This window comes from Acanthisitta chloris, unplaced genomic scaffold (genome assembly GCF_000695815.1).
Source record: "Acanthisitta chloris isolate BGI_N310 unplaced genomic scaffold, ASM69581v1 scaffold32182, whole genome shotgun sequence".
NCBI lineage: Eukaryota > Metazoa > Chordata > Aves > Passeriformes > Acanthisittidae > Acanthisitta > Acanthisitta chloris.
The window spans coordinates 85,638-102,053 of NW_008660672.1; the positions used below are offsets into that span (position 1 = coordinate 85,638).

At 39.0% G+C, this 16,416-nt stretch overlaps 1 protein-coding gene across 1 annotated transcript in view; it reads right to left on the reverse strand.

Annotated features, from left to right (window-relative positions):
• Positions 1-16,416, reverse strand: part of HMGCLL1 (3-hydroxymethyl-3-methylglutaryl-CoA lyase-like 1) — a 37,568-nt gene that overhangs the window by 18,670 nt on the left and 2,482 nt on the right. Inside the window, exons 2-3 of the mRNA XM_009069887.1 lie at positions 16,061-16,124; positions 11,127-11,315 (exon numbers count right to left, since the gene is read on the reverse strand). Coding sequence (XP_009068135.1) covers positions 11,127-11,315; positions 16,061-16,124 — 253 coding nt within the window. The remainder of the gene's footprint in view (positions 1-11,126; positions 11,316-16,060; positions 16,125-16,416) is intronic.

Below are 16,416 nucleotides of genomic sequence, written 5' to 3' on the forward strand. Positions count from 1 at the left end.
ACCTCATCTCTATAACTACCATGTCAGCTGATGAGACAGAAATTGAGGAGAAATGCATGCTGTGGGAGGGGTACTGAGGAGGGAGAATGGGATGGGCTTGCACGAGCAGCTCGTGATGAGCCTATTGTGTAGGATACTTTTTTATCAAAAACCCATTTCATTTGTTGGGACAGCTGGAAGGTATGGGAGAGACAAGCAAGAACCCACAAAACTAAAAGGGACATGTAACATCTGTAGAGAACTAGCTTGCCTTTCTGTGAATCAGAGAGTGCCCATGTGATGCTCTATAAGGCACAAGAAAGAATCTTCAGACTAGTGAAAGTTCTTCATTTTCCAATCATCTTGGCAAACTAGACTCCGACTTTTAGGAATTGAATCAAAAACTATTGTAGGAAAACAGCTATCAGTGCAATTTCTGATTAATACAGGCAGTCATTTCATCAACCTACAGCCAGTCACTACCCCTCATGTTAAAAAAACCCAAAATACGACTTTTTTTATGCATGCAATCCAGTCAAGGCACAATAGAAATATGCATGGGGAATTTGACTCCAGTGTGCCCTCACCATATTTTTTATGCATGCTACAGATCAGTGACTTCAGTTTTCTGGTGCTATATTTTCACAACTTCTAAAAGCATTAAATATTTATTTGAAATTTGGCTTAGTGTTTTGAAAACTATTTTATACTAATTTGTTCTATAAACACCTGAAACCCCCCCCTTTTTTTTTTCTTTTTGGAAAAGCCTTCTTACATTTCCAGCATTTGGAAGCAATTTGTTTCTAGTCCAAAAAAATGAATGTCTGTCTCTAACAGAAAGAGTTGGATTACTGCCCAGTCCACTTCAGAACTGGATGATGCTGACTCTTAGCCATTTAAATGGTCAAGTTAAACAAGACACAGTTGGGATGATAAAAGGAGGTCTGTAAAAAGACTATTGCTGTGGCCATGTGGGCTTACAACTATCAAACAATGACTAGAAAAATAGTCAAAGAGAGAAAAAAAAGTAACATAAGTGCCAGGGAAAACATTAGGATTAGGTGAATGCAGGAGCACGATATCTGCTCACATCATTCTCTTTCTTGCCAGTGAGCTGCCAGCAGGATATTTACTCTGCTTAAGCACTAACAGAGGCAAAGAATGGCAAAAAGGCATTAAAAAGGAGAACAAAGCAGTGGGGAGGTAGAGACTAAGAATCTGTTTGGAGTATTACCCTCAAACACATCTATAATCTGGTGATTTTGTGTCTAAATTATGTTCTGTGCTGTTTTGTGTGAGCCTTGCTTGCAAGCACTACATTGCAAACCTCTTATTAGCTGACAAAAGGTGAATAATGACAGAATTGTCTTCTTATATTCAATTAATACTAATTCCTTTCCCTTTTACAAACTATAGTTCCAGATATTACAACTATAGATGCATCAGGTCAGAATCTGATGAAGACTGGAGAATCATTTAACACAGATTCTCTGAATCTGTTTATTTTTGCATGGGAACAAAGTGCATTGACAAGAGAAGAAAGCTGCACAGTAATGAAAGCAATACTAGAATGTATTTTAGGTACAGATCAATCAAATCACTATGTCCTTAATGGCTCTAGATTTAATGAGTCAGAAAATTATCAATGAAGCTTGAACTGGAATGTACTACTGATGCTAAAGAATGAAATGTGTGAATGAACAACACTTACAGGATGGGGAACTCAGAAATGAAAGCACTTAAGATGTGATTAGGAAAGCTACCATAAAACAGCATTCCAAGGAAAAGAGTAGAAATATGCAATGGGGACATGAGCACAGAAAAAGTGCAAAGAATATTTGGGCCAAATTGCTTCTTTTTATAAATCCACAGGTTGAATACTGTTTGTACAGAACTGATTTTTGGTTTTAACACAGAAAACTAAACCCACTCCATATTTGATTTCTATAGTTGCTGCAATGGCTTCTTCATTCATATTCCATTTAGACCTAGAGTGATAAATCTGTATGAATTTGCAGAGATGCAAAGAGAGGTGCATAGATTTACATGTGAAAACCAACGTTTAAAAATGCTTTAAAAGACAGTTGAGGTTTGATTGTAAGCCAAAGGGAAGTTGTGTCTACTGTTCCAAGTCAGCTCTAGTGAGGTAATTTGAAGATGAGAATAATCTATACCTGATGAAAGATCTCTTTGTCTGATCAGTATCCTGAAACAGACTTAGGCTTGAGGTTTGTTGGTTCAGTAACTAGGGCTGAAAGCTTCTGAAATTCAATCATCATATTAGAGGCAGCTAGAACAATGTAGATTTCTATTATTTGTTAATCCTTCACAATATACTAAGTTTCATTTAAAATAAAAACCAAAACCCACAAAACCATACAGGCTACCTATTGGTATATACATGAAAATCTTTGCCTCAGGAACTCTGGCTGCTATTTCAGTATCCAATAACAAATATATTCCCTTTCCTATCCTAAAATGTTCAAAAACCATAAAAATCTTGAAACAAAATCTACCATTTTAGCTTTTTTTTTTCCCCTAGCAATGGTGTAACAGTTGTAATAAGAGCAACAATGAATTTATTTGTGAACTATCAGGCTATCAGGTTTTCCTGAAGCATAGAGATAGAGGTCAAAAACTTTCAACTCCTCAAAAATTGCATACTAGGCACATTCTACAAAAAGCAGCAGAAGGCAATAAAAATACAGTTGCTACTCCTTTTGTTCTGATCTGAAGAAAGAGCAAAAAAAGAGGGCTGCTAAATCTTTTGTACCGATCTGAGAAAAGGAGGAGTGATACTGCCACTTTCCTTTCTTTCTCATTTTGCTGAAATTGCAAACAACACAAAAGCAGTACATAAAATAGGCAACAAAAGTAAACTAAACAGACATGAATGTCTATGTTTTAATTTTCTTCCCATATGTAGGTCTGATTTATTCATTTGTGCAGTATGTTTTTTCACTTACAAAAGGAACCAGCTGACCGCTCTGAGGAGCAATATTCTCTGCTAAAATGTGTTTTTCCACTTTCCCAAAGCAGACACCCTCTTTTTAAGTTTTCTTCATAGGAACTTTACAGCCTGGTACCCTTCCATGATTCACCTGCCATTTCCCCCCTAACTTACCTGCTTTCAAATAGAGTCTAATTTACCTGTCTTGTTAGCTTTCAATCTTCTACTCACTTTTTTTTCACATCCTCAGAACTGGTGAGGCCACACCTTGAATCCTGTGCTCAGTTCTGGGCCCTCAGCTCAGGAGGGACATTGAGGGGCTGGAGCAGGTCCAGAGCAGAGCAACGAGGCTGGGGAAGGGACTGGAGCACAAGTGGCATGAGGAGAGGCTGAGGGAGCTGGGGGTGTTCAGCCTGGAGAAGAGGAGGCTCAGGGGAGACCTTCTCACCCTCTGCAACTCCCTGACAGGAGGTTGGAGTCAGGTGGGGGTTGGTCTCTTCTCCCAGGCAACCAGCAGCAGGACAAGAGGGCACAGACTCAAGCTCTGCCAGGGGAGGGTTAGGGTGGATACTAGGAAGAGATTTTTCCAGAGAGAGTGCTCAGGCATTGGGATGTGCTGCCCAGGGAGGTGGTGGATTCCCCATCCCTGGAGGTTTTCAAGCTGAGACTGGATGTGGCACTTAGTGCCATGGGCTAGTGACCATGGTAGGGTTGGACTTGATGATCTTGGAGGTCTTTTCCAACCCTGTTGATTCTATGATTCTATGATTCCTTCATACCTAACATCAGATTTTTTTAATTGCAAGCTGTAGCTCAGTATCCTGTCATTTCTATGGGGAAGAGGGACTAAAAGGAAACAGAAACAAAAAAGCAAACTGATGTTTTCTAAAGGATATTGTGTTGCTGCCAACAACTGTTTCACTTTGCTGACAATCAGTCCAAAAGTACTATTTACACTTTCAAATCCAGATCATACCTAGGATAAATTAGTTCCTAGAGAAATCCAAAAGTATAAAGCTCTAGGATGACCCTTATTTAAAAGGACAGGCATGTTGGAATAAATGCTCTTGTGTTATACCTAAAATCATGTGTATTCCCATACCCTTATATTTGTCCCCCAACCTTTCTTTTTGCATGTTTCAGAATATGACACAGATTTCCCCTGACAAATGATGCTAACTAATGTCTTGAAAAAAATTTTACATTTGAAAAACTGAATTTCTACAAGTTAGAACAATAACCCTTAGCATGAACATTGTGGCATTGCAAATTTTTCATTCAAGCAGGAGAACCTAGGACCTACAGGCCATTCTATCCACAGCTCTGCTGATGAGTGCTTTCCAGCTTGAAGAAATTCCGTTTCATAATTCCATTTGTTTCATAATTCCATGTTTCCTGCCATTTACCCAACTTTCCACTTATTACATGCCTCCACGCCTTAATATTAACCTCCAGGGCCGCACACTGTAAATTGTTTTCTGATAAATCAAAGCATATGATGGCCACTGTATATCCTTTGTCTTTTTGGCAGTGACTGCCTCAAAGAATTCCAGCAAAATCCTGAAGCATGACCAGCCCTTCCTGAATCCTGTACAGCTATTCTCAGTCAAGCTGTGTTTTCTAATGTTTCCCTATGTGAACCTTGAAATTAGTTTCTGGAGATCTCTGTTAAGTCTTCTGCAGCTTCCTGGCATATATCTGTAAACAGCAGAGGAAAGCAAATTTGTGAGCCCTGAATTCCATTTTCATGCTGTCCTCAAAATACAAATGCAAAAATGTTTTAGTATCCCAAAATATATGAATGCTTCACACAGCAAGACTTTCCTGCCCTCACATTGTGCTACATAAATTCTTCAGAGTGCCAACACATGCAGAGGAAAAGAGAAGAAAGGGTACAAGACTCAGATAATTTGACTGGGCATGTATGTTTTGATCAGTTGCCCACTCATTGAGTCCAACCTTTAACCTGTCACTGCTGGAACCCCTAAACCCTAAACTGTATCCTCCAGTGCCAGATCAGACACCTCTTAAACACTTCTAGGGAACTGAATCCTAACTCAGGTGGAAACATTTTTAAACCCCCTATCTCCCAAGTATTTAAAGTCCCAAGTATTTCAAGCCCCTGTGGGGTGTAGGAGATTCACTCAAGGAATCATAAAGCTCATGAAACTATACCAATGCAATTTTGCTTATGAGATTTTGTTTCAGAACGTTATACTTCAAAAAAAATTTTGCAGCTGTTTCTTTTTAAATCAAGAGATGAAACTGTGACTGTATATGTTTGTATGTATAACTCAGTAAAAATGTAAAAAGTAATCAACAGAAATCCTAGAACAATTTATATGTATCTACTATACAGATGCATTTGCTTTTTTCCCATTCGTCCTCCCACCATGGCTATCCATGCCTTCATGCCATTATTTTACTCTTATTCTATTTTATGGCTCCTCTATTCTATTCAGCTACTCCACCTTGCATGGCTTGTAGCTGTAACTACTGGGATAAGCTAGCATGAGCCTTCATCCTCATAGCTATGTATCAAAACATGCCAGACAAATTTGCAAGAAGTTACTGCAGGACACAAATGCTAAGTGAATTTTCTAGTACAGAAATTTCCTTACAGAATTCATTTTTATGGGTATATTCCTTTACATCAGTCACAGAAACGCAAGTCTAAAAACTTAAGAGGAGAATGGCAGCAAAAGTAACCCTTTTAGTAGTTCTTTAGTAGTCCTAAAGCAAAACCTTAAAGAGATTTTTTGAGTTCTGTCAGATACCAACACCAATTCCTCAGGCTGATTCCTTGAAGGGTTTTTTGACTCAACAGAGTTGTCAGTGCAGAACTGTTAGGGCTGTGTGTACACTGAGACACCAGGAAACACTTTCTGTATTTAACTGAGTAGGAATATCTTGCCTCTCTGCAAGACAGAGGCTCCAGCTGAGCTCCAAGGTCAAAAGCACATGAGACCTGCCAACTCTCAGCACCCACTCCACTCCCTGCCATTAAGAGCCATCCTTAAAGCTCAAGGTTGCTAGTTCCTCCTCTAAGGACTCAACTGTCTAAGCAAAGGGCAGACTGCTCAATAAAGGAAGGCAAGGAAGGAGCCAAGAGTCATAGCCAGGCAGGTAACAGTGGCAATCCCCCCAAAAAAAAAGCCAGGAAGGCAGGTCAGGGGCTCAAGGTCAGGCTCAGGTTTGGAGACAGTAAGCAGGATCAGGCTCAGATCAGTCAGGTCTGAGGGTAAGCCAGTAAGTCAAATCTGTGGTTGAGGATGAGGGTGAGAATCAGGGAGCTACAAGACAGGGAACAAGTGCAATTGCAACACAGCTGCAGAGTAGCTCAGGCAGGGGCCAAGCACAAGAGCTTCAGGTTCAAAGTCAAGGCCAAGTGAAGGAGGGGGAGCCCCCACTGAGGTTCCTTAGCTCAAGCAGCTCCTGGAGAAGAGATCTCAGCAGTGACCTGGCCTCTAACCACCAGCTGAAAGGCGTCGTGACAGCTTTGCACTTCAAGCAAGCTCAACAGCCAGAAAGAGCAAATCCTGTGTTTGAAAACAAAACAAGATGGACAGACAATCTAGGAGCTGGTTATGAGTGGAAAATTCATCTCACCTAAGGTTTTGCATACAAGCTCGTGTGAATCATGGAGGAGGGCATTTTAAACATTCTTTTTTCAGTTGCTTAAGTTAGGCATTACCATTTCAGGCTGCTGGTTGCTGTGAAATCTATTCCTGTAACACAATGATCCTTGTGAATTAATAAACCATGAGCTTCACAGCATCTGTGTTTGGATTCATCTCCTGGTTCTGGCACTTAAAACTTAGCCATCCCAAGACTGAGTGCCTCAGTGTGAACCTAGACCTTCCTACATAAGTAAATTGGATGCACAAAAAATATGCAGGTTGGTTAGTCTCTCCAGCATACACCAATAGGATAGAAACAATTTAGTTAAGTGATGAAGGGAGGAGGTCAGGAGCCATTCTTTTTTGGGTTTATTTTTTTAAGTTTCTTTAATCATTCAAATCCAAGGATATTAAAGACATTAATGAAATATATTAAATATTTTAAGCTGCTCTGTAAGGGGATATATGACAATGTTTGTAATGAATACCTGTACTCAGAAATTTGGGGGTTGCAGTCTGAACCTTGAAAGTTTAATTAGAGGCTTGTTAAATTCTGTTTCTGGTCCTAAAGTGAGGATTTTATTTTAAAATTAATGTTTTCTAGAAAAAAAAGAACTAATAAAAAGCAATTTCATTTGGCATATAATCAATTTCATTCACCTCATTGTGTCCAATAAGGTAGAAAGGATTACAAAAGGTATTACAAATCCTTGATTCTTGTAAGTGATTAGAATTTTATGCTTATTTTCTTTAAGTTAGTATTTGACCCCAGTAGTGTAAGGATCAGTCCATATTAATGACTCGTGATAGCAATTTGAATTTGATAAAGTTCTATGGGATTACCACGTGATTGTTTCATTTATTGAAGTATCACAGACAGCCAAAATTCCTCTTTGCCTCTTAGCATATTCTTTCTCATGTTTGGATATGTGCTATGAACACAGGCAAAACTATTTCTGGCAACTACACAAGTTTTATAGGAAAAGAGTTCTGTAACACTTCCATTGAAAACTTTCCCTTTCTTACCCATTCTGTACACACAATGAGAGTCAATTGTCAAGGAAACTCAAACCTCCTTAGATCAATGGTCTACTTTACCAGGGTCTCTCCAAAACAGAAGTTTCCTGACCCATCTTTTTACCCTTCCTTGGAGGTCTGTAACAATTTCCTATAAATGTTTTACTGCTTCTCTTAGCTGCACTTAGTGTTGGTCACATTAGCTAACCTACATATGCAATTTTACTCAAAATGCCATAACCTCTAGCTAGATCTCCACATCACTTCCCATCTTCTGAATTTGTCTCTTTGATAAATTGTATACTCTGGTATTGTTATATTAAACCATTTAAGCAAGAAACAGTTATGTTTCTCCTTGAAATGTTTACTGGTTTGTTCCAAAACATTACTTTATGTGCCTCATAATTTTACACAGATTCTCTTCATAAAAGGAAGTGAATTTCCTTTCTCTAGGCAATGCTTTCTATCTGTATTACTCACTTCAGCAACTTTAAAAATTACTTATGCTTTAAAAGTTGGCTCATCTCTCTCCCCCATTTTTCACTACCTATCCTTTTGCTAAAACAACACACATAAAACTGAAGACTAAAACTGGAAGACTAGTTCCCTGCTAATTTCTTATACAGATATGGCTTGTCAGTTCTAGATGACTTTGGATCAGCCCCAAACAAAAGAGGATATTCTGGGTAGAATAATTCTGCACAAAACAATGTGATCTGTATAAAAAATCACTTACTGAATCACCAGCACCTCTTTCCACTCCTAGGAGATGTCCCACTGAAGCAATGCCTGAATTAGTGCAGAGTGATTTGTGGCTTTCCAGCTGTCATTCATTAATTCTTAGGAAATACAGCACACAGTACAATAGTACTCAGCCTGTGTTCTGCAGTGCCTTAGGAAGAGTGTAATTTGTCTGCTGAATGTTCTTTAGACTTGTTTTCAAACAGTTACCGTAACTCATTACTTCTAGAACCCCTCAAACATTTCACTCTTGATGAAATATTGTGTCAGTCACACAGACCCATAAAAGGGGAAGGGTAAGGAATTGTGTCTGTGGAGAGTTTGGTCTATGGAACAGCAGTTTAGTTGAAGACAGGGGGTTTTACTCCAGTGCTTTGCCATTTCTGTATCTTTGGCAGAAAGGAAAGCACAGACAGGACAGACAGCAAGGGCTAGAAGTGACCTGGACACTCTGATGCACTGGCTTTGGCACCTCACCACGCAGCTCATCTGTAAAAGTTGTCATGTTTTAGAAAGAGAATCGTTTGACTATAATTCACTGCTAGCTGCCTTGTTACTTTGACCAGAGACAAGAGAGGACATGGTGAGGTGTGGGCCCCATCTGAGGATCCAAGAGCCTGGGGACCTTCCTTTAGCATGAGCCAAGGAGCAGCTTGCACAAAGCCAGTCAGAGAGACTGTGTAATGCCTGCTTCATCAAGGACTTTTGGCAAAATCTATGACAAGTTCAGCTCAGCCAAACCCACTGCACCTTTAGACATGCACTGTAGCAGAACTTGAGCACACAGGGAAGTTTTCTGGTGCGTCTCAGGCACCTTTGGCTTCCCAGAAATATGAGAAGTTTGCACAGGGATTTGTCTTTTGGTCTGTTGCTCTCTTGAGTTCACATGTTCATTATCCTGACCTGCACATTGGGTACCTAAGAGAATTTTTCAGCTTTATCACTGATACAGTTGATTTAAGACGTGAATAAAAAGATAGAAGCAAGAGGTAAACATGAGACAAGAATCATGACAAATATTGGGATTAACAAGGCCTAGCCATTGTTCAGTGTTTAGTAGGCACCATGACAGCAATTATTTTAAGGAAGGATTGGAAAAACAATGCTTCAAGTATTTTTATGGCCAGCTCCTCCCATGCTCAAGGGTTTTCATGCTTTTAGCTATTGCATCTGCAACTGAAGCTAACTGTGAAATTAGCAATTTATTTATCCCATGGTACATACACACACATTTGCAATAGTAAAAGTGAGCAAGAGGGAAGAGTGAACACTGTGAGTAAAAGTCAGAACTTCTTTTATCAGATTTTGCCATTCACTATTTAACCAAATACCTGTGGATTCACAGATTGAAGCTTTCCTTGTTCCTTCTTGTGGCTTATATGACTAATACTGTTAAACACAGTACTGCTATAGCTAAACAACATAATATTAGCTCTGCCAAAATAACAAGTTGGACAGATGAAATTTTGACCTTCAAAATGACTACCTGAATTAATAGAATCATAGAATAGAACCATAGAATCAACAGGGTTGGAAAAGACCTCCAAAGATCATCAAGTCCAACCCTACCGTGGTCACTAGACCATGGCACTAAGTGCCACATCCAGTCTCAGCTTGAAAACCTCCAGGGATGGGGAATCCACCACCTCCCTGGGCAGCACATTCCAATGCCTGAGCACTCCCTCTGGACAAAACCTCTTCCTAAGATCCAACCTAACCCTCCCCTGGCAGAGCTTGAGTCTGTGCCCTCTTGTCCTGCTGCTGGTTGCCTGGGAGAAGAGACCAACCCCCATCTGACTCCAACCTCCTGTCAGGGAGTTGCAGAGGGTGAGAAGGTCTCCCCTGAGCCTCCTCTTCTCCAGGCTGAACACCCCCAGCTCCCTCAGCCTCTCCTCATGGCACTTGTGCTCCAGTCCCTTCCCCAGCCTCGTTGCTCTGCTCTGGACCTGCTCCAGCCCCTCAATGTCCCTCCTGAGCTGAGGGGCCCAAAACTGAGCACAAAGGAAGCAGAAGATGCCATTAAGCATAAAATAGAACAATAAAAGCCTATGATTTGTAAACAGCTTTTGATTCTGTAACACTTAGTAAAAACAGATCTCCTTAGGAATACATGTGCACATTAAGGTATTTTTACAAAAACTACATTAGAACCTGTACTGTGTTTCTTGTGTTTTGTCATGCTCTAGAAAATATATCAGCATCTTTTATGGAAATTAACTGTCTCTGACAATTTAGTCACAGGTTTGAAAGATGATAAAATAAGATATAAAGTTGTTGCTAATCTCCTTGGAAGGTATAATTGAAAAACAAAAAAGAAAAATGAAGGCATGTCAACAGTGATAAAATTATCTAGACCACTCTATGTACATAGTTGGCAATCATTTATCCATCAAGATGCAGTCATGCATTATTATTTAGATTATTTAGATATGCATTTTATATTTAGACTCCTCTGTAAAATAGAAATTTTAGTTTAGTGTGCAACAGGCAAACAGCTGTTCCTAAGTGGAATCTGAGATATCAGAAAAAATGTATTTTATGTCCCACTTTCATCTATTGATGGAACACAATAATCATCACTGTTTCTAAGTGATTTTGTATGGAACTGAAAGTAATAAATAGATAAGGATTTCCATTTTCTGGTAAAAGTAACAGCAGTAACACCTGTAGACAATCTGATGTGTGAGCAGTACTTTCTGAAAGTTTCATGAAACATTTTCCTCTTCTAATGATTTCCTTAAGGGCAGGACTTTATAAAATTGCACATCTGAATTAAACTCCTACTGCTATTGTATATATAAGATGAGAAACTGAGTTACCTGTATGGCTGTGAGGATATTGGCTAATGCCTGACCATACGTGTCATGGCAGTGAACAGCAAGAGCACTCAGAGGAATCTCTTTCATAACAGCTTCCAACATTCTTTTCATACTTCCAGGAGTCCCCACACCAATTGTATCCCCCAGAGAGATTTCATAGCAGCCCATGCTGTACAGCCGCTTAGATACCTGATTAGAAACAGAAAAACACAAAGAGGTCAAGATGAAAGAATATAAAATAGGGTCAAGAACGTGCATGAAAAAGGACATACTTCTCTACAGGCTACAGGTTCTGACCTACTGACGTGGCCCTGTGTATCAGACACCCTCTATTTGCCCTTGAAAATTGTCACCCAAGAAGAAGATCCCATAGATCCTCTTATCTTGGATTTATAGTTTGGCTTCTGCACATGGAATATCCAGCCAAGCCGTATCCATCAAAAACTTGCTTTTTTGCTCTCCCACAGAATGCAAATGAGGAAAGTTTTAACACTATGAATTAAGTTTCTGTCAAGCCTTTTCCCAACATTTTCCACCCTCTGGGGACTTCCCAGCTGTTTGGTGTTCTCTGTGTACTTTTCAGCTTACAAGTTGTACAGGGTGAAGACCTGCCCTTTGGTTTGCTTATTCCATGAAGCCAAGCACATGGCCAAACTAAGGCAATAAATAATTAACAAGAAGTCTGATTTTGCTTCCTCTTGGCACTTAAAAAAATCACTGAAAACTGAAGTTTTAATACGTTGCAATCAATATGGGTTTTGCTTGCTTTTCATGAAATCAGACATTAAAATACTAACAAACAGAAACTGAAACTTAATTAACATTCTAGTTTAAAAAATAATTAAGACCAAACAAAGCCATATACAAATAGATCTTACTTATGTAATTAGACCCCTAAATATTTCTGGAATTATGTCTTTGAGGAGTTCTTTGCATGAGTAAAAGAACTGAGGTCTGGCTCCATAATTTTCATATGGAGAGAAACACATTCAGAAGCACAAAATCATGTTTTCACTGAAAATATTGCCTCAGGAATTGAAAGCAGGATCTTTCCATCTTATTCTTGTGGAATTTATTTGGAAAGGTTTCACTGCATTTTCATTTTCTGAATATGTTTGTCCCCTTTAGGATTCCCCACTGTGTATTAATGATCCCCAAAGGCCACTCCACTGCAACAGAAATTAAAAAACAAAACCAAAAACCAACCCTTTTCCAAGACATCTTCAGTTGCACTGCACTCTGCTGTTAAAGCAATTCCAGGACTTCATCAGTGGGATTGCTGTGAACATGTCTGAGGAAGCTGACAAAATGCTGTACCAGCAGTCTCGGAAGTGCTGGATTAGTATTGCTGTTCACTTAATTCAAAGAACAGCTGAAAAAGAACTTCAAATTGTTTGAATCATCCTATTTAAGGCTTGGGAGTGCTATGACTATGGCAAATGTAGTAAAACTGTGCTTTAAAGTCAGACCCTCTGGTTTGTATTGATATAAATTCAATATACACTTTAAGAAAGGGACATTTACCAGGCTGCAAAAGGGATTCTATCTCACAGCATATTTTTATATCATCAACACATGGCAGGTGTTTTAACTAGACTACTGTTGTAAGAAAGAAAAGGATAATCTGCACTCTGGGGTGGATTGCATCCAGTTAATCCCCAAACCTCAGTTTTTCATTAAGATCAGAGTCATATTCATGATTCAAAGTTTTCTAGATGAGCATTTTAGTGCTAACTGAGACTATAGAAACTGCTAGAAATCATACTACATTCACTTCTTTTCTATGCTCAGTCTTTAGGTCTTTCAGCTTTCTGAAAACAAACTTCTGAAAGATGAAAGGAGAGAGTGTGGAACTTTAATAACAAGCTGAGCATCATCACTGACTTGTCATGATCTAACCTTAAAGTGACCCTTAAAAAGAGATCTATATTTAATTTCAAGAAGAATGTGCATACTTGGAAGCTGAATGGGAGTTTTTCCTACTGAATTTTCTATCCTACCGTAGTGGGAGGCAGCCCATGAGTTATATCTTTGCAAGTTTTCAATGTGGATTTTTGGGAGGAGGGTGTGGGAGAAGAGAACACACTGTTTTGTCAATGTAATCAGGATGTGATTCTGAGCTTGCAGCTTTGTTGATTGAACAGGATTGTGTTCTGCACTGCTGAACAGTTTTACTATGCATGAGTCTTGTGCTACTCCCCTTGGGAACTCTGCCCTGACACCAAGCATTGATCAAAATGGGAGTTGGTGACCCAGCACTGCAACTCCTTAGGTATGTGAGCAGTCCTACTCCTGGAAATAATATCCAAAACTATATTATTCTAGTGAATACAAAGGTCATAATCCACTTACAGATTATTTTAAGCAACTAACAACATAAAAACACACTGCAGTCCTTGTGCTGTGCGGGAAACTTTAATGAGCCAAGTCTATTCCAACAAGAGTATGTACATTTCCTGTAGGCTGAGCAGAATGTGTGTTGGATAACATTTAAGTGAATTCATAGCTTTAGGTCAAAAGGAAGTTAAGGAGAGAAAGAAGCAGGAAGAAAAGTCAAAACAACCAAGCCTATGACTGGAAGACAATGGATAGCACAACTGGCTTCAGGTTCGTTACATGGTTCTTCCAAAAACTTTCAAGCTTTGTTTGTGTAAAGCTGAAATTCACAAATCACAGGATGATAAATGATTAAGCAGTGACTCCCATTTCAAGGAGCAGCAAAGTGATGAAATATGACCATGCAGTTTATTTTAAGATATGATAATTGTTTGTTGTTTTGTTTTGTTTTGTTTTTAAATAAAGAACCATAAAGATGTACCTGATGTATTCCAGGAGTCTGAGAGCATCTGAAGTGTGCACTCACTAGACAACTATGTGTAAAATAGACAGGTATCTAGTGTGCCAGAAATGCATGTAGTCTGCAATAATTGTAACAATGCATGGAATCTGAAATAATACACCTCACAGAATAATCAGAGTAGGAAAGGACCCTTGAGAATCATCTAGCCCAACTCCTGGTCCTGTATAGGATATCCCTGAGAATCACACCATGTGCCTGAGACCTCTTCTAATTGCTTTTGCTTCAGTTAAAAAAATCTTTTGCTTAACAATAAAAAAAAAAAAAATCACCGTTATTGACTGCAGAAGAAAGAGTCTAAACCTCTCAATCACAGCTGCTGATTGCAGTGCACAGTCAAGGGAGACAAAATGTTCCCATCCCAAGAGAGATGGTGACCAGAGCAACAGCACTCTGAAAGGATTTAGTTTCACAGTGAATAATTTTCATAATTCTGATTCAGTAAAGGGTAAGTAGAGATTCAGATTAGATGCTGAGATTTATATTAGATGTTAGGAAAAATGTTTTCTCTCTAAGGGAGTTGAGGCCCTGGGATATTGCCCAGGGAGGTGGTGCAGTCACCATCCCTGGAGGTGTTTCAGAGGCATCTGGATCTGACACTGGAGGATCTGGTTTAGGGTTTAGTGGTTCCAGCAGTGACAGGTTAATCGTTGGACTTGATGCTCTTTGATGTCTTCTTCAACCTTGATGGTTCTATTCTATGATTCTAAGTGTAAGTGTTTGCATAAAATCCATCAGATGCATCCATATATATACAGCAGTGCTTGCTGAATCAGGGCTGGAATTATAAATTTAATGAAGTAGCTTTTGTTCATAAATACAGAGTGGTGTATAGGTGTACAAGAAGACACTTATTGAGGTGAAAACAGAAATTAAGATGGCTGTGTGAGTAAAATATTGCAGGTTTGGAACACTGAAAAAAACTCCCAATGACAAACTGAGATGAAGCTCTTCTGTGCAGTGAGAGCAGTTATAAAATGAGCAACATGGAAAGAAGACTGTTGGGGAACATGGTAAGCAATACATCATCACTGCCCTAAATAAAACTGTGCCACTTCTAACCTTCACTTCATACCAAAATAAATTCATTTAGAAATACTGAGTACCTTCTAAACTAGCTATTTTCTTCCAAGAGTGTGAGTATGTGTGGTTGCTGTGGGAGAAGTATTATCACAAGTTCCATCTGGAATGTATACTAGAAATGCAGGAGAACAGGACCTGAAAACCACCCAGGAAGAACATGATGTATCAGAGAAATACTGACTAGCTGCTAGTGCTACAAATTACAAAATAATGGTCTGGATATTCTGCATGCTCACCAAAAATAGCTAATTAAGTGTAACAGAGAAGTCTGTATTTAAGTGCAAAGCCAGTGTGTTCAGCCTTGTGGCCCTGGAGTTCTCTCTCCACTTGCTTTTTACTGTCCATTTCAAGTTTGATGCCCTCTTTGCCTTCCTGCAATATTTTGCACTTGTGTTTCACTCATCTCTCTCTCTCTCTGTGCTGGAAAAAATATAGGCTGGACATCTTCTTCCTTATCCTTTATCCTAAATGGGAAAAGGGGACAGGGAGGGAGGGAAAGTGCAACTTATTCCATTCTGGCAGTAAAGCAAGTTAGGAAACATTACTGGGGGTGAGTTTTGGTTCACATGTCAGTCACATCACACTCCCCAGAGGCACAATGTTGTAGCAGTGGCTCTACCAGCTGACAGAACAGTATGTTTCTTCCAGCATAAAATGGATTTAAAAGCAAGAGGTTGTGCTGGAAACCATCTTGTACAACATGGTTCACTGACATATGTGCTTGAGCCTATTTCCTTAAGCATTTCCTTACCTTCTTGCTGGAGGAAATAGGTTTTTCTCATGAGTGATAACAATCAAAATACACAATTTTCCTCACATTTGACTGCCTGTGGTCAAGTGAGGCTATACCAGTTTTAGCATTAGCTATGTGCTTGTTTTCCTTAAATTTAATCCATTAAAGATCTTTTTATGGTTAAGCAGAGAACATTACTTAGAGACATTTTAAAATATGGTTTTGAATCATAAAAAAGAGAAGCCAGAAGTTCACTCTTACTTCTGCCACTTTAGCTGGTACGATGTTTCCTTCATATGGGCATCCCAATGCACACGACACATACCTATGATAAAAAGAAAACACAAAGATATTTCTGATTTATATAAATATATATATATATATATATATACACCTATATTCATCCATGTTACATTAAAAAAAATAGGTTAAAGACAATTTTGGATACTTAAGCCAGTCAATGGCTTCAATAAAAATGAATGACAAAAAGAATGAATAAAGGAATGAAAAGTTAAAATTACATCAGATGACAGAATCATGAAGGTTGGAGGAGACCTCTAAGATCATCCAGTCCAACCATTAACCTGTCACTGCTGCAATCCCTAAACCCTCAACGA